This window comes from Equus asinus, chromosome 25 (genome assembly GCF_041296235.1).
Source record: "Equus asinus isolate D_3611 breed Donkey chromosome 25, EquAss-T2T_v2, whole genome shotgun sequence".
Classification (NCBI taxonomy): Eukaryota; Metazoa; Chordata; class Mammalia; order Perissodactyla; family Equidae; genus Equus; species Equus asinus.
The window spans coordinates 47,412,871-47,432,679 of NC_091814.1; the positions used below are offsets into that span (position 1 = coordinate 47,412,871).

Here is a 19,809-nt window from a genome sequence, read left to right on the forward strand (position 1 = left end):
TGGCATATACATCTTAGCCTCAGTTCTTCCAAAACAGCTATTTTTACCATAGACAATTAAGAAGTTTATTCAACTGAGACTTAAAAAAACTTTTAGTATTCCAAAATCATTGAACAATGATCTGAAAAATCTAATAGTTAAAGATAAGAGAGTGTTTCTGATTACCCATAGCATCAAGAAAGAAGGCAGACCTTCTATCCAAGTCTAAAAGGTCCATAAAGGGGGAAAATTCATAAATTTATATTTCATAATCCCTTCAATCTACACAGTATGATAGGCACACTTCTTAAAATCAGAATTCAGACCAAAAAGCAGCTATTTCACTTTTCTGTAGGAAAAAACCTAGAATACTATTGTGTAACACATGAGGATTTTTCTGTTTATTTTCAGAGAGGATTTAAAACCCAATATTCTTCCTCTTAAATGAACAGGATTTGTTAACTGAATAAATATTTAATGAGTGACTTCTTTGATCCAGTTACTACACTAGGCCTTGGATCAAGCACAAGGCATCTAGAAAGGCGAAAGATAGAGTCAAACCCTTGAGGAACTCACAGTGAGAGAAAATGAATATAGCAACAATAGCTAACATTTTCTGTATACTAACTATGTATCACATTGTGCTAAGTTTCTTACATATATTACCTTAATCCTCATAGTAATACTATTACACAGATAATATTATCTTCATTTTACAGCAGAGACAACTGAGGTACAGGGAGTATAAGTAACTTGCCAGAGATCACACAGGTAATAAACAGAGAAGCCAAGATTGGAACTCCAACAACATGGCTTCAGAAAACCAGATTCTTTACTCCAACTGTGGTGCTCTAGTGGAGGAATTGTCAGAGTTAGAATAAATCACAGCCTAGGTTCCCAGAGGAGTTAATGTCTGATCTGGGTCTTAAAGGGTGTATCGAGATTTGCCTGACCCCATAAGCACAACAGGAAGTGATATATAATTTAGCCAGTGCTTCACACATATGCTTAGCTTTGTTAATTCTTACAACATCCTTGTGCAGTAAGTATTAGCCTCATTTCATGATGAGAAAACTGATACTCAAGGAGATTAAGTAACTTTCTCAGGATCACTCAGTCAACAAGAACGGGAGTCTGAACGCAAACCTAGACTTGTCTGCCTCCATAGCCTCCGCCTCTTCCAGGCACTCCACAGAGGGAAAAGATTCCAGGCAGAAAGGACAAGATATGATGAGACCAGGAAGAGCATGGTATATTGGTGTGAAAGAAGGGGATATGTGCCAAGCTGAGGGATGGGGAGTTTATCCTGCAGGCAACAGGGAGCCAGCGCTGCTCTCTGAGGCAAGGAGAGATAAAATGCAGTTGGTTTTCTAGGCAGACAACTCTGGTGGCAGCAAGTAGTGGAAACTAAAGAAGACAAAAACTACAGCCAGAGACACCAGTCAGTATGAGGTGGTTGTAACACCTCAGGTTATAACAATATCAGGGGCCTGAAACTATGAATTTTGAAGTTTCTTAGAAGTTCCTACTACGTCAGACAATTTTTTTCAAAAAGTTTCCCTCACAGGGGCAATGGCTGCACTTTGGCTTCTTAAACAATAGCCATCCTAAAATTTGGTGAAATATTTTAGAATCAAAGGTTTTAATGTAAATGATTTTGGAAAAGAAACTAAGTCCCTATGTCCTATATAGTATTCAAACCACGTTGTTGCTTAAAACACTCATTTTATTATAATATAGACTTTCTTCTAACTGGACACCCTGCTAAGACAGAACTTATTTACTTGCACAACTCACTGCCTCTCTTTTAGGAAAGGAGGGGAATCAGGGAGGTTGTGGTTTGTATAGGATATAATACAATATAAAGGCAGGAATGGAAGAAAGTTAATGCAATACGACCATACCAGAACAGGGTATAAAGTAAATTAGAACTTTTAACAAGCTAACATGCATGCCAGAGGAAATTCCTTGCCAACCAAGCGGACCGATGGAAGTGGAGGGTGTAGTTGTGAAGAAAAATAGGATCTTTTAGATAATATGAGAGTTTAGGAGAAAGTAGAACTTGAGTATGCTGACAAACATAGGAAACTGTCATGCATTATCAGATGTTGGAGACACAGTTCAGTGTTGCCAAGTAAGATTCATGTCAGAAGAGAATGCTTTCAGAGAAACTGGGGAGAAATTGGCATCCTATTGACTATGAGAAAGACATTGCTATGGGCCAAATTGTATGCCCCCCAAATTCTTATGTTGGAGCCCTAATTCCCAGTACTGGTATCCTTACAAGAAGAGCAGATTAGTACACAGTCAATACAGACAGAGGGATGTCCATGTGAGGACACAGTGAAAAAGGTAAGGAGAGAGGCCTCTGAAGAAACCAACCAGCCAACACCTTGATCTTGGACTTCTAGTCTCCAACACTGTGAGAAAATAAATTTCTGCTGTTCAAGCCACATAGTCTGTGGTATTTTGTTATGGAAGCCCTAGTAAACTGATACAGACATGAAGCTTGGGGCAGACATGAGACTCGGGAAAAAAAAGTACTGCCCTTTGGGAACCAACTCAGTGAGACACTTCAGTAACTAACTCTAACTCAGTAGTAAGAGTTAGTAGGAAGTACAGTGATCCTAAGGGTAAGGGGTAATAGATGACAATGTAGAGCCTGGAAAAGAGAATGAATGAAACACTGCATAGAACACACTGATACATGCATTGAACTTGTGCCAAACTAAGTAGGTTTCCCCTAATCTAAACTATGTAACAGAACCTCTTCGTGTGGTATGTACTCCAACATTCCCTCACATAATAATGATAATAATAATAACAATAATAAATAATGACTGTTTGTAAGAGATCACATGAACTGCACATTACAGCAATTTGGGTAGAAAGTGGTACTTGCAGGGAAAAGACTAGACATTCCAGATAAAAGAAACAGCTCCCTCCCACAGGTGGTAGCAATAAAAAGTCCTCAAATCAGAGGACTTGACAATGAGAAAGGACTGCCCATTTAATCACAGCTATCAATGACAGCAAGGAATATAATTGTCCCCTTACAGTTTGTTTGCCCCTAAGTGGAGCTTCAGAAAGCTTGATAAACTACAGTTGGAGTTAAGTGAATAACACTTAAAAATTTTCACTATCTTTTTTGGGTTGCTATTCTCATCTACACATTGTTCCCATCATTTCAAAGGAAAAGAACTTGATAGATCATCCAGACAAAAAGTCAACAAGGAAACAGTAGATTTAAATGGAACATGTGACCAGATGAACTTAACAGATACATATAGAGCATTCCATCCAAAAACAGAATACACATTCTTCTCAAGTGCCCATGGGACATTCCCCAAGATAAACCATATGCTGGGTAACAAGGCAAGCCTCAATAAATTTAAGAAGATTGAAATCATCCCAACCATTTTTTCTGACTACAATGCTATGAAGGTAGAAATCAATCACAAAAACAAAACTTGGAAACTCATAAATATGTGGAGACTAAACAACATGCTATTGAACAAACACTAGATCATTGAATAAATCAAAGGGGAAATTAAAAAATACCTGGAGACAAATGAAAATGAAAATACAACATACCAACTCTTATGGGATGCAGCAAAAGCAGACATAAGAGGGAAATTCATAGCAACACAGGCCTACCTCAACAAGCAAGAAAAATCTCAAATAAGTAATCTTAAAATGCACCTAACAGAGGGCTGGCCCCGTGGCTGAGTGGTTAAGTTCGTGTGCTCTGCTGCAGGCGGCCCAGTGTTTCGTTGGTTCGAATCCTGGGCGCGGACATGGCACTGCTCATCAAACCACGCTGAGGCAGCGTCCCACATGCCACAACTGGAAGGACCCACAACGAAGAATATACAACTATGTACCAGGGGGCTTTGGGGAGAAAAAGGAAAAAAATAAAATCTTTAAATAAAAAAAAAAATGCACCTAACAGAGCTGGAAAAAGAACAGAAAATGCCCAAAGTCAGCAGACAGAGGGAAATAATAAAAATCAGAGCAGAAATAAATGACATAGAGACTAAAAAAAGCAGTAGAAAGGAGTAATGAAACAAAGAGTTGGTTCTTTGAGAAGATAAACAAAATTGACAAACCCTTAGGCAGACTCACCAAGAAAAAGAGAGAAGGCTCAAATTAACTTAGAAATGAAAGAGGCCAAATTACAACAGATACTGCAGAAATTCAAAGGATTATAAGAGAATACTATAAAAAACTATATGCCCACAAATTTGATAACCTAGAAGAAATGGATGAATTCCTAAAACCTCCCAAAACTGAAACAAGAAGAAATAGAGAACCTGAAATAGACCTATCACAAGTACAGATTGAAACAGTAATTAAAAACCTCCCAAAAAACAAAAGTCTAGGACCAGATGGCTTCTCTGGAGAATTCTACCAAACATTCAAAGAAGAGTTAGTGCCTATCCTTCTCAAACTATTCTGAAAAATTGAAGAAGATGGAATGCTACAGGCCAATATCACTGATGAACTTAGATACAAAAATCCTCAACAAAATATTGGCAAACCAAACACACCAATACATTAAAAGAATCGTATACCATGATCAAGTAGGATTCATTCCAGGGACACAGGGATGGTTCAACATCTGCAAATCAATAATGTGATACACCACATTAACAAAGTGAGGAATAAGAATCATATGATCATTTCATTAGATGCAGAGTAAGCATTTGACAAGATCCAACATCCATTTATGATCAAAACTCTCAATAAAATGGGTATTGAAGGAAAGTACCTCAACATAATAAGGGTCATATATGACAAAACCACAACCAACATCATACTTAATGGTGAAAAACCGAAATCCATCCCTCTGAGAACAGGAAAAACACAAGAGTGCCCACTCTCACCACTTTCATTCAACACAGTACTGGAGGTATTGGTCAGACCAATTAGGCAAGAAAAAGAAATAAAAGGAATCCAAATTGGAAAGGAAGAAGTGAAACTTCCGCTATTTGCAGATGACATGATTCTATATATAGAAAACCCTAAAGAATCCACCCAAAAACTATTAATTATACTCAACAACTAGAGCAAAGTTGCAAGGTACAAAATCAATTTAAAAAAATCAGTTGCATTCCTATACACTAACAATGAACCAGCAGAAAAAGGAATCAAGAATACAATCCCATTTACGATTGCAACAAAAAGAATAAAATGCCTAGGAATAAACTTAATCAAAGAGGTGAAAGACCTGTACACTGAAAACTATAAGATACTGTTGAAAGAAATTGAAGAAGATATAAAGAAATGGAAAGACATTCCACGTTAATGGGTCAGAAGAACAAATATAGTTAAAATCTCCACACTACCTAAAGCAATTTACAGATTCAGTGCAATCCCAATCAGAATCCCAATGACATTCTTCACAGAAATAGAACAAAGAATCCAAAAATTTATATGGAACAACGAAAGACCCCAAATAGCCAAAGCAATCCTGAGGGAAAAAAACAAAACTGGAGGCATCACAATCCCTGACTTCAAAACACACTACAAAGCTACAGTAATCAAAAGAGCATGGTACTGGCACAAAAACAGACAAACAGATCAATGGAGCAGAATTGAAAGCCCAGAAATAAAACACACATCTATGGACAGTTAATCTTTGACAAAGGAGCCAAGAACATACAATGGAGAAAGTCTCTTCAATAAATGGTGTTGGGAAAAGTGGACAGCTACATGCAAAATAATGAAAGTAGACTATTATCTTGCACCATGCACAAAAATCAAATCTAACTGGATTAAAGATTTGAATGTAAGAACTGAAAATATAAAAACCCTAGAAGAAAATATAGGCAATACACTCTTCAACATTGGTCTTAGCCATATCTTTTCGAATACTGTATCTACTAGGGTAAGGGAAACAAAAGAGAAAGTTGGCAAATGAGACTATATCAGATTAAAAAGCTTCTGCAAAGCAAAGGAAACCAAGAACAAAATGGAAAGACAACCCACTGACTGGGAGAAAATATTTGTAAATCATTTATCAGACAAGGGGTTGATCTTCAAAGTATATAAAGAACTCACACAACTCAACAACAACAAAAAACAAACAACCTGATCAAAAAGTGGGCAGATGATATGAACAGACATTTTTCCAAGGAAGATATACAGATGGCCAACAGACAAATGAAAAGATGCTCAACATCACTAATTATTAGGGAAATGGAAATCAAAACTACAATAAGCTATCACCTTACACCCATCAGAATGGCTATAATTACCAACACAAAAAACAACAAATATTGGAGAGGATGTGGAGAAAAGGAACGCTCATACACTGCTGGTGGGAATGCAAACTAGAGCAGCCCCCATGAAAAACAGTACAGAGATTCCTCAAAAAATTAAAAATAGAAATACCATTTGATCCAGCTGTCCCACTATTGGGTATTTACCCAAACAACTTGAAATCAACAATCCAAAGTAACACGTGTATCCCTATGTTCACTATTCACAATACCCAAGACATGGAAATAATCCAAGTGCACATCAACTGATGACTGGACAAAGATGATGTGGTATGTATATATACAATGGAATACTAGTCAGCCATAAAAATAGACAAAATCACCCCATTTGTAACAACATGGATGGATCTGGAGGGTATTATGATAAGCGAAATCAGCCAGATGGAGAAAGACAAACACCAGATGATTTCACTCACATGTGGAATATAAACAAACACATGGACAAAGAATACTGTTCAGTGGTTACCGGGGGAGGGGGTTGGAGGGTGAGGACAGGGGATGAAGGGGAGCATTTGCGTGGTGACAGATAAGAAATATGTACAACTGAAATCTCACAATGATGTAAACTATTGTGAACTCAATAAAAAAAAATAAAAGAACTTTTTGCAGGGGTGGAGGGGTAAGAGAAAGGCATAATAGTAAAACAAGTAAGTTCTCCAGAGTACTAATTAGACTCAGTTATACGCCAGCTAAGTGCTAAATGGGTCTGTGAGTTGGCAAAACAAGAATATGAATAACTAAATAAATTTAATGTAATTATGCTTTATACTCCTCAGAGTAGCGGCATTGGCATCTGAAACAGCTGTGGTTGAAGTGTTTGGAATTCTAAACCCCCAGGATCCAACGGCTCAGCCTTCCTAACCTATTTTAAAAACCTAAGACATTTAAATTTATCTTTATTGCTACCTAAAAAACTTCCAGTGAACGGCAACAAGGGCATGGACAAATACCATATCTATTTTCCTGTTTAAATCAGATCCCTAAACACAAACTGTGAAGCATACTTTAAATATAATCTTAATATGAATCAAATAGTAAAAAAAAAAAAATCAAAGAAATGTGGATCTCATTATAAATAGTTGTGGGAAAATTATAGCATCTGGAGCTATGGCCTATTTTCTCCACCTGTTATCAACTATTTCAGAGTATGTCCAATATTTACACATTTCCTGCTCATTTCCACAATACATGATTTGTGAGTGGCGAGATCAAATTGTATTAATCCTTGTTTTTGGGAAAAACAAAACAATGCCCCAAATCTGAGGCACACTGAGGATTACAAATGTTAAGAGAAGCCTCAAAGGAAAAAAGAGGCAAATGTTTTGACATAGAAACTACCTCATTATCAATTTGTTAATTATCACATCTCTGTATGGTATAACATAATAAACATTTCCCCAGCAGAGGATTATAACACTTTAAATCAAATATTCCCACTGTGGTTCTCAATGTAGAGGTCTTTATAGGAAAAGAACACAAGATGTGATTTCATTTAAAATGAACTCCTTCCATGGTGCACATAAGGGCACACATTTTGGATCCATGGAGTAGACAAAAGCTTCTGTATGGCCTCATTGCTAATTCAAAGAAAGCCTCTATTTGGGAGATTACATTCTTGTTTACACACAGCAACAGCCAGAAATAAAAAGCAAACATAAATAAACAAAAATAAAAAGCAAAATGAAGAAATTAAAGGTAAACTGCATTTAATACAAACACTCTTTATAGTTTTGCTCTAGTGTGAAAGTTATTTTCAAACAGTTAAATTCAAATCTATTACAAATAGGGAGGTCTTAGAAGAAAAAACATTAAATTTCTAGATAAACAAATTTATCATATCCCATTAAAGACATGATTTGTGAGAGGCAAGATCACATTGTATTAATCCACTCTGGGAGAGTAGATAATTGTCCATAATAGTATATAGGTAACTGAGCTGGAGTAGAGCTTAGAGTTTTCTGAGGCAAGTAGTTACCATGGTAACATCTTGTCATTGGTGGCCACCTCTCCAGCATGGGGTAGGAAGAAAATTTTAGTGTGAGAGAGGAAGATGCCGGCGCAAGACTTTGTTTTAGCCACCAGGGGCCCTCCTAATTTCCCTTGCTCTTATTGCCTCTGCCATCTTTGATTATTCCTCCTGCAACACATTTCAAATCTCTGTGATCCGAGTAAAACGGTAGTGATGGTGGCACTATTAGGACAGAGTGAAGCAAGACATAGAAGCTGACCATGGATGGCAAAATAGCCAATTGGCATGGTTTTGCAGCCACTAATTAACCTGAATTAACAACTGAAAATATTAAGCACTGGTCAGTATTATCTTCCAATGTCACTAAACTGTCTTTAAAATACAAGAGTTCTTGGAGAAAAGATGCTTTTTTCTTGGGTAACAACCAGCAAGTCATTTAATGTCCTCCTTTACCATTCTCCCTGTTTGTGGAGTTCAACAACTCTTTGTACCCCTCCCCCACCCCCTTTTCTTGTGGTCTCTCAGTCCCCCTCTGTCTTCACTTTCTTTTCTACTAGTTAGATGCCATTTCGATCATATCACCCACTCTCTGGCTACTAGCCTCATCTTCCTTTTCCTGTGGTGTACTAGCATCAGCAACTAGGGTCAGTTCAGGAGAAGTGACTGTTGATATTTGCAAATTGTGTGAGCCAGTTATTAAGTCATTGGCACCTTGAAATTGGCCATGGTAGGAGTATTAACACCATGGAAATTGGCAAAAGCTACAAATCAGGGATTCTCCTTTCTCTCATCCCTCTTGTCTACCCAAGATCCAGTATATTAGTGTACCTTTGCCCTGGCCCCACTCTCCTTCCTTTACCTTGTGCTGGCAAACCTCAACTCTGGGTCAAAATAACTGTCTACTGTCTTCATGTATACATTTGAGCTGCTGAGTTTCTAGAGAAACTCACAAAACATTGTAGATTCTTGCCACTATGAATTCATAATCTCTAACAACACAGTCTAACAATTCTTTTGTGTTTTCCAAGTTGATTCTTCCCTTCTCTACAATCTCCAGCTAAAAGTTTTTCCATGTTCTTTAAACTTCTCACTCTAGTATATTCCCTTCATTCTAGAACCTGCTTAATTGAAATAACAAAAACCTTCAAGTCAAAAATTCTCTATGTCTTCCTCTCCAAACTGCACATTCTCTTTATCATCATCTATTCCTTGCTCATTCCCTCCTGTTGTAATGGAAGAAAGGTCCATTCTTTTGAGTCTAATCCCTTACCTCATTTGAGGCATGTCTCTGTTGATACATTCCCTTTTCTCTATCAAATCTTCAACTTTTCTCTTTCTGGGGGCCTTTCTGTTTTATTTGAAGACAGAGTGGTCTGGTCCCTGGATATCAACCCTCGCCATTCTCTGATCTATAGTCACATTGGCCTTCACTTAGTTTCTTAAACCTACCTTACTCTTTCCCACCTCACACTGTTTGCACATGCTGTTCCTTCAGACTGGAATGCCTTACAATCTGAGTTCAAGAAAGCATTCCCTAAATCACTGAGTCAAAGTCAGGTTCCTTCACTCTTTGCTCTCATATATCCTATGTTATCCCTTCTGAGTATTTATCTCACTTTGTAACTAAACGTTGATTATCTAATTCACATTTTCCACACAACAGTTTAAACTCCACGAGTTCAGGGAGCACATCTGCTTATGTTCAACCTTGTCTTCCCTGAGTCTAGCACAATGCCTGATATAGAGTAGGTGCTCAATAAAGAAACTCACTCAAGACTTTTCAGCATTTAAAGTCTCTTCTTTCCGATCCTCCAAAAGTCTGTCTCAGCCTCATGTCTGTTTATCTCTCTCTTGTACTTACTCTCTGGCTTGCTGGCTCTCTTCCATCCCCCATTTTCTCCTCATACTAACCTTCTTAGAAGAGTTGTTTCATCTTCCTTTCCCCATTTGCTCACCTCCCATTTATTCCTTGAATCATTGGCTTTTATACCTCATCCTCCACTGAAACTATTTTCACTAAGGCCATTAAGGACTTCTTTATTGTTAATTACCACACAATGTCCACTTTCCACTCCTTAGTACCTTACATGACCTCTAAGCATCATTGACATTTGTTCAACTTCTTCCTTCTTGAAAATGAATACTTTTCCCCTTAGCGTTCACACTTCACACTCTTCTGCGTTTCTTCCGGCCTTTTCTGTCTCACCAGCTTCTATTCCTCAGCCCATCTTTTATATGTTAATCTATCTATCCTCAACCCTTGTCTCTGGTTCCTCTATGAGAATCACCCACTCCCATGGTTTCAATACTGATGACATCCAAATGTCTACTTTTAGCTGGGATCTTACTTTACTATCCACAGCCCACTTGATATTTCTATGTACTTGGATATAAGTTCATGGATATACACCACAAACTTATCATATCCAACACTTGCTTCATTATCTTCCATCCTTGTAATTTGTTCTTCTTTGTTTGTTCCTTTTTGCAGTGTGATTTTTACCAAGATGCCTAAGTAAGAATCCTGAGTGTCATCACGGCTCCCTTTCCCTGCCCTAATGCTCACATTTAATCAATAAGATCTGTTGATTCTATCTCTTGAATATCTCTGGAATCTGTCCACATCTCTCCATCCCATAACAAATACTCTGGTCACTTCTTACCTGGATTTCTGCAACCATCCCTAAATCAGTCTGTCACCAATATCTACTCTTACGCCTTTCAAACCCTTCTCCACACAGCAGCCAGAATCACCTTTCTAAAACATAAATCTGTCTCCTATTTAAAACCCCTCAATGCTTCCTCCCCAAGATAAAATCCAAATTGCTTACCACAGCTTACATGGCTCTGTACCAGCTGTCTGGCTCTTGCTTACCTCTCCAGTCTTCTATTTATTCCCCTCATTACCTATTCTCCAGTCATGAACTACATTCAGGTCTTGGACAACTCAATATTTGCTTGCCTCTGGGCCTCTACATACTCTCTGCATGGACCATCCTTCCCGCTGTTTCCATAACACTCCTTAACTCCTGCTAATCCTTAACGTCTCATCTTAACTCTTACTTCCTTGAGAAGTCCTCTTGCATAGTTTCTGAGACACCATAGGCATTTATTAAATGACCTATCTTTCCTAATTCCCTTGTTTTAGTTTGATGTCAGATTTTGCAGTTTTAAGTTTGCTCAAGTTATTTTACTAATAAAATACAAATGAAATAGGCTGACTTATATTTTAAAACATTCTTTTACGAAGATCTACCAACATAATATTTTCAGTGATGTGATCAACTTTGCTATTAATGAGGTCCATTGTAAATGTGACATTTGAAACATTATTCCAAATAAAAATCAACTTAAAAAAAAAAAGACTTGCTTCTCAGTCTTTGGAGAGTAATTCTCAGGAAAGGTTTACATGTCCATAGAACTAAGGTATATATAGATACCCTAACTTATACTACAGATGTTTTACTCTTCTAGTTCATCTTTTATCAGAGCAATGCCAGCTAAATGAATTCCATTATGTTTAAAGACTCAAATTTTTAATATTTCATCATCTACATACATAGCACCTATTTGAACCATATGTGGCATGAAATATTGAATTAAGTCATAGACAATGTCTAAAATATGACAGTTTTTGACCAACAAGAATGGCAATTTCATCAATTCAACCTAATACGATGTAAACAGTATTAAATAAAATTATGTAGAAAAACAGGCAATCAGACCAAGAATAATTATAAAGGTTATGTCTATATGTATTTGAATATATATAGTATGCCATTCATAAATTCTTAGGCTCTATAGAAATATCAATTTGCTTAACACTCTTAAGATTGTCTCATCGTACAGAGACTAATTTTTTTTTGAGTCACTGAATTCCCTTTAAGAATCCAATGAAAGCTCTACGTTGTCTCACCAGGAATAATAAAATGCTCATGTGCTTATATAAAGAAATTAAAATTTCTATTGATTCAGAGTGCATGAAGCCAAGGTTCAAGTTTAAGAAGCTCTGCAATAGCAGAATTTTTAACTATAAGGTAAAAAGTTTAAATAACGATATTCAACAAAAGCTGATTCACTGGGAAAGTGTAGGATATTCATATAGTAAGTAACCAAATGACTTTTCAAAGTCAAGTCCGACAGATCAACATATTTTCTAATTTTAGCCTGGCTGAAACCATAGGAGCAGAGGGGATATTGGAATAATTTTAAATAATGTTAGTTAAATTAGAAAAAGTAAACACCAAAGGATACTTCTGATATTTAATATTACACAGGTTTTAGAAAAATAAAGTTATTTATCCAATCCAATGTGGTTTATTAATACAGCCTGTTGGTACACTCACAGAAATAAACCACGTAGAGAGCTAAGTTATTTTTTACCTGCAACTGTTCCATCTATTTTAGAACCAGTCAGTTCACTGAAATCACCGAACACCTAGTTTCTTAAAGTTAGAGGAAAGTAATTCATTTTGTTGGGTAATTAAGTGAGAAAATGTCCATCCAAAGATACAAACATACACAAATATTAACTTTGAAAATAATTAAAATGCAAAAAAAAAGTCTTACTACTTTTGACAGAAATTCTATCTTTAATCTTAAACTAGCTGTAGATAAGAGGTTGTGAGTTCAACTTTTTTGCCTATTCCATGCCTGCAGCCACCCCTGTCTGTGAGTGCTTTGTCTGACACACAGTCTTGGTCCCTGAGTCCAGGATTTCCTAAAATTTCCAGTTGCAGCATATATTGCTGTAATGATGGCATGCTGACTCACATCCTTGCCACATTCCCACTTCCATTATTCAGTGTAACACCTCACTCTCCATAACCTCTCACAGGGTGCCGTGTAACAGGGTGCGGAAGGGGGAGGTGGTGTGAACAGTGGCATAGGCCTTAGTGTTTTTTCAAAACTGCAAGTATTATGAAACCAATTTAGTGGGTTGTGACTAGTTTTTCAGTTTGAGGAATTTTCTTGCAGGGAGAGGAGAGGTTTAAAACGAAACAGAATACAATACAGTAGAAAAGAAAGCATCAGAGTGCATCATACATTGTAAGGGTAAGCATCTCTTCAGATATATATATATGTGTATGTATGTATGCATGGTCAAGGTCTTGATATAAATTATTTTAAAAGGTAGGTCTTGGTTTAAAAACAATTTTAAACCTTTAGGATGGAGACCTACATTCTAGTCCCACCACAATCTCCGAATACTGTAGTGCTTATGTCTTCCTTTTCTCAATTGCATCTCACATCTGTCTCACAATCATGTTATAAATTAAAATGGTATCCTGTGATACAAATCAATACACAAAAATCTGTTGTGTTTCGGTACACCAATAACAAACTATCAGAAAGCGAAATTAAGAAAACAGTCTCATTTAAAATTGCATCAAAAGGAATAAAATACCTTGGAATAAATTTAACCAAAGAGGTGAAAGATCTGTATGCTAAGAACAAGACATTAATGAACGAAATTGAAGAAGACACAAATAAATGGAAAGATATTCCATGTTCATAGTTGGAAGAATTAATATTGTTAAAATGTCTACTACCCATAGCCATCTACAGATTCAATGCAAACTCCATCAAAATTCCAATGGCATTTTTCACAGAAATGGAGCAAGTAATCCTAAAATTTGTATGGAACCACAAAAGGCCTCGAATAGCTGAGCAAGCTTTAAAAAAAAAACCCCAAAAAACCAAAGCTGGAAGCATCACACTCCCTGATTTCAAACTATATTACAAAACTACAGTAATCAAAACAGTATGGTAGGGCTACAAAAACAGACACACAAATCAATGGAACAGAAAAGAGAGCCCAGAAATAAACCCATGCATATATGGTCAATTAATTTATGACAAAGGAACCAAGAAAATACGATGGGGAAAGGATAGTGTCTTCAATAAATGGTGTTGGGAAAACTAGATAGCAACATGCAAAAGAATGAAAGTGGACTACTATCTTACACCATACACAAAAATTAACTCAAAATAGATTAAACACTTGAACGTACGACCGGAAACCATAAAACTCCTAAAAGAAAACATAGGTGGTAAGTTCCCTAACATCGGTCTTGGTGATGACTTTGTGGATTTGACACCAAAAGCAAAGGCAACAAAAGAAAAAATAAACAAGTGGGACTACATCAAACTAAAAAGCTTCTGCAAAGCAAAGGAAACCATCAACAAAATGAAAAGGCAACCTACTGAATGGGAGAAGATATTGGCAAATCATATATCTGATACGGGGTTAATGTCCAAAATACATAAAGAACTCATACAACTCAACAGCAAACAAACAAACAATTTGATTTTAAAATGGGCAGAGGATCTGAATAAAAATTTTTCCAAAGAAGATATACAGATGGGCAGGAGGTACATGAAAACGTATTCAACATCACTTACCCCACAGGGAAATGTAAACCAAAACCACAATAAGATATCACCTCAAACCTGTTAGAGTGGCTATTATCAAACCAAGAAGAAATAACAAATGTCGGCAAGGATGTAGAGAAATGGGAACCCTTGTGTACTACTGGTGGGAATATAAATTGGTGCAGCCACTATGGAAAATAATATGGAAGTTCCTTAAAAAATTAAAAATAGAACTACCATATGATCCAGCAGTTCCAGTTCTGGGTATTTATCCAAAGAAAACAAAAACACTAACTCAAAAAAATATATGCACCCCTATGTTCAATGCAGCATTATGTTCAATAGCTAAGACATGGAAACAACTTAAATGTCCATCAATGGATGAAGAAAATGTGGTACATACATGCAATGGAATATTATTCAGCTATGAAAGAGGATGAAATCTTGCCATTTGTGACAACATAGATGGTCCTTGAGGGTGTTATGCTAAGTGAAATAGGTCAGACAGAAAAATATAAATACCATATGACCCTACTTATATGTGAAATCTCAAAGGATAAAAAACAAACAAAATGAGCTTATGGATATAGAGAACAGATTGGTAGCTGCCTGACACTGGGGGTGGTGGGAGGTAAGTGAAATGGGTGAAGAGGGTCAAAAGGTACAAATTTCCAGTTATAAAATGAAGAACTCATAGGGATGTAATATACAGCATGGTGACTATAGTTAACACTGTATCACATATTTGAACTTAGCTAGCAGTGGATCTTAAAAGTGCTCACTGCAGGAAGAAAAATTTTTTTAACTATATATGGTGATAGATGTTAACAGGACTTAGTTTGGTGATCATTTTGCAATATATACAAATACCGAATAATTACATTGTACACCTGAAACTAACAATGTTATGTCACTTATATCTTTAAAAAAAAGGTGTCCTGTGGGTACTGTTCAAATATCTAAGAAAAAGGTGCACTCCTTAGATAATGCAGGAAAAAAAAACCCTCTAAAAATTCAAAAGAAAAAAACAAAATAACAACCCCATTACTACTTTTTAAACCATATTCATATCTATCTGTACATGTCCAAATAAATCACTCTGGCTGCACACGGCACTTTCATTCTAGGAACAGTCCATTCAGATCATATTTTGAACTTGTATTCTAACATTTTCTGTTTCTGTGTCTCTCAGATCCACTGTTTCTGGCTTGACAATTGTTAACCATCTCCATCCTCTGAGGAACTTCATAAATAATACTGGGGAAAAAAATCTTTCGAGCCAGGCCTGATGGCCTAGTGGTTAAAGTTCAGAACTCTCACTGCTTTGGTGGCCCGGATTTGGTTCCTGGTCACAGAACCACACCACTCATCTGTGAGTTGCCATGCTGTGGCAGCAGCTCACATAAAAGAACTAAGGACTTACAACTATGATGTGCAACCTTGCACTGGGGCTTTGGAGAGGGAAAAAAAAAAGAGGAAGGTTGGCAACTGATGTTAGCTCAGGGCGAATCTTAAAAGAAAAAGAAAACTTTCCCTATCCCTATAAATTTCTCATTTTTGGATCATTTTTCTGGGTTTTTCATTCTCAATGATTTGCCACTGTGAGTAGATTTCCCTCAAAAACATTTAACTTTCTACCTTCCCAGTACCTTTTAACTCTCTACTGTTTTATTCTTAGAAATGAATGTTTCATTTCAACAGATTCCTAAAGCACTGCCCCAGTTTACAGTACCTTTTTCTGACAGCTCTGGAACAATCAGCTGACTGAAGCCTACCTTTCAAACTTACCACCCACAAAATTCAATCAAAGCCACCATGACCACTGGAATGTGTTTTCAAAGTCCACAGACAAATGTGGCTTATGCTTAGTCATCTGGCCCAGCCAAACGAAATAATCAGTCCTGAAGGCTTTAAAAGTTTGCTTTTCAGGAAGAAGACTTCAGATATCTACCTTTCTTACTATCTTTGAAAAACGATCTCTTTGAATATAGAATTCATTTGAAAGACAATATAATTTTTTCTGCTCAGCTATTTACTTTCAGCATTGAATTGAACATTTTAACATTTGGAATTTAGTTTAAAATAAGTAACAATATTATTATATATTACATATAATATATAATTAATAATAAACAAGATAAGTTAAAATTGAAAATATAAGTGTTACCCAAAAAAAGTGTTACAGTGGGTACGGTCTTAAATGCAGTCTATGTCAAAGTACATTTTAAGTGATGAACTTAAGAACTCGATGGTGACTCTATCTTCTAATTGCTCAGTCCAAAATCTGTGGAACCATCTTGACTCCCCTTTTCCTCTCACATCCATGTTTAATATATCATTAAATCCTGTTGGTTCTCTTTCAAAGTATACCCAGGTCCAACCACCTCCACGTCTATGCCCTCTGTTATCACCCAGGTTCAATTCAGCATCACTTCTCCACAGGATTACTGCAAAACCCCCTGTCTGCTCTCCTTCCACTCTTACCTTCCTATAGTTTGTTCTCAACATCGTAGGCATTGTGGTCCCCTAAAACTTCACTCTTTCACTCAAAACCCTGCAAGGGCTACCCACTTCACTCAAAGTAAAGCCTAAACTCTTATAATGGCCTACATTTTCTGTCTTCTTGTGAGCTCTCTAACTTCCTCTCCCATTACTCTCATTTCATTCACTTTACTCCAGCTACACTGCCCTTTTTGCTGGTCCTCAAACCCAATCAGGCATGAGCCAGCCTCAGGGCCTTTGAACTAGCAGTTGCCCCTGCTGGAATGCTCTTCCCCTAGACACCTCCATGACTAACCCATCTCCTTCACCTTCTCAATGAGGTCTACTTTGACTATCTAATAATAATTGTAATTTTTCCGCTCCTCACCAATCCAATCTTGCTTACTTTGTCCTACTTTTCCTTTTTTCATAGCTATTTATCACCATCTAACATATGAAATATATTCTTTATTATGTTTATTGTCTGTTTCCTTCTGCAAGAATGTCAGATCCATAAGACCTGGGATCTCCGTGTGTTTGTTCAGAGAATAAATTTATATTTATGTCATGGATAGGTAAGAAGATTCCCTAGTATATTCCAGAGGTTCAAGAATTAACATCAGTAAATTGGTCCCAAACTTTTTAAAAACGTGCTCTCTCACCTTGATACCACAACTTTCTGGATAGAGATTTTTATTTCAAGTTATTTTATAAAATTTGTTGTTTTTTTTTTAAACAATCGAACCAGTTGTTTTGGCAGTTTATAGACATACAATGAGACATTCAGGTGGCTCCTTTTAGGCATGTGGGTTTTTTGTGTGTGTGTGAGAAAGATTGGCCCTGAGCTAACATCCTTGCCAATCTTCGACTTTTTCTCCCCAAAGCCCCAGTACATAGTAGTGTATCCTAGCTGTAGGTCATTCTACTTCTTCTACATGGGATGCTGCCACAGCATGGTTTGATGAGCAGTGTGCAGGTCCGCACCCAGGATCCAAATCAGCATACCCTGGGCCACCAAAGCAGAGCACGTGAACTCAACCACTTAGTCAAGGGGCCCAACCCCAAAATTTGTTTAGTTTTATCAGATATACGGTAAAGAGCAATATATCCACAGACATTTGGCAGGTGTGAGATGGGAATGGGCAGATCAAGATTCAGAAGCTTTCCAAGTGCCTCAGAGAAAGGAAAGCACTGCCTAAGCAGTCTGATTTCTTGCTTTGTCCTAAATAGTCTTAAGACAGATGGCAAAAGCTAAAGACTAAGTCTGCTGCCATGGAAACCACTATCACAGCAGCCCATTCTAGAGCCCCACCTATAAAATAAATGTTTGTCTTCCTATTGTTACAATCTGAACATGCCAACTTTCACTCTGAATCCTACTAGAAGGTACAGCTACTACATACATACCAGCCTGACACAAAAGTCTGGGAGAGATGAGTTCATACACAATATTATCTTAAACATAGTCAAAATCCAGCAACACATAGCTAAATGATTTTACATAATTTGCCATGTTATTCTGCATTCAAGTTCTACCTTTATTATAAATAAGTTCATGTATCTTACCTTAATATTGCAAGCCTGCTCCATCAATCTTCTTGCATTTTCCTCTGCTCTGTATCTCTTCGGAAGCTGAACTCTGAAGAACTTTAAAGCACCTTCAAAATCAGCCTGCAGAAGATCTTCCTTTGAGGTCTGCAAAATAATCACCAAGAATCATGATTACATTTTAGTCTGCATTCGGGACAAATACACTGAAAAAAGAATTTGTATTTTCCTGAATGTACTTTTATAGCTAAGATCTAGGTTAGTTCCAAAAATTTTTAGGAAGAGATTTCTAACCTCTTCACTATAAGCTGAAATAAGTCACTACAAATCCTAGGAGCAGCCTAAGAATTAATTAACAGGCTAACGTATTTAATTTATATTACCTGCATATTAGAATGGTGGACCCTTGAAAAGCTAACCAGTTACAGCTCTGAGAAAAAGAAAAATAAATGCCAGAAAAGGAAAAAAAACCTTAACTCTGGGACTAATCTGTGACTTTATAGCTTGATGGGGCATTTTTAGGACACTATTACAAAGCTGGCTGAAGACACAGACAATGCAATCAAAGTACATCAGAATAATAAACAACTAATGGGAGGATGACTTTTCAACTAATGACAGCAGCAGCTCAAGTGAAGAAAATAACAAATTGATCCCACACTTAAAGAATGCTATGAAAAAGGAAATGAACTTTTATGAACTTTTTATGAAAACCAGTGTTTGCAAAATTTACTTCTTTGAGAAATAGCAACCACTGAGAAATAAATATACGCATGCAAAGAAAAAAGACTGGAAAGAAACAAAATGTTTCTTTGGATAGTGGAATCATGTTTTGTTTTGTTTTGTTTTGTTTTGAGGAAGATTAGCCCTGAACTAACTACTACCAGTCCTCCTCTTTTTTTTGCTAAGGAAGCCTGGCCCTGAGCTAACATCCGTGCCCATCTTCCTCTACTTTATATGTGGGACACCTACCACAGCATGGCGTGCCAAGCGGTGCCATGTCTGCACCCGGGATCCGAACCGGCAGACCCCGGGCTGCTGAGAAGCGGAACGTGCGAACTTAACCGCTGCACTACCGGGCCAGCTCCTCCAATCTCATCTTGAATCACATCTCTCTCATTATTCTCAAGCTCAAGGCACACTGGCCTTTTTTCTGTTTTTTGTACATACCAA

At 37.0% G+C, this 19,809-nt stretch overlaps 1 protein-coding gene across 9 annotated transcripts in view; it reads right to left on the reverse strand.

The window, feature by feature from the left end:
• RABGAP1L (RAB GTPase activating protein 1 like) overlaps window positions 1–19,809 on the reverse strand; it is a 668,256-nt gene that overhangs the window by 129,363 nt on the left and 519,084 nt on the right. For all 9 annotated transcript variants that reach the window (XM_070498037.1, XM_070498036.1, XM_070498038.1 and 6 more), the window contains one exon: window positions 18,655–18,783. In XM_070498037.1, coding sequence (XP_070354138.1) covers window positions 18,655–18,783 — 129 coding nt within the window. The remainder of the gene's footprint in view (window positions 1–18,654; window positions 18,784–19,809) is intronic.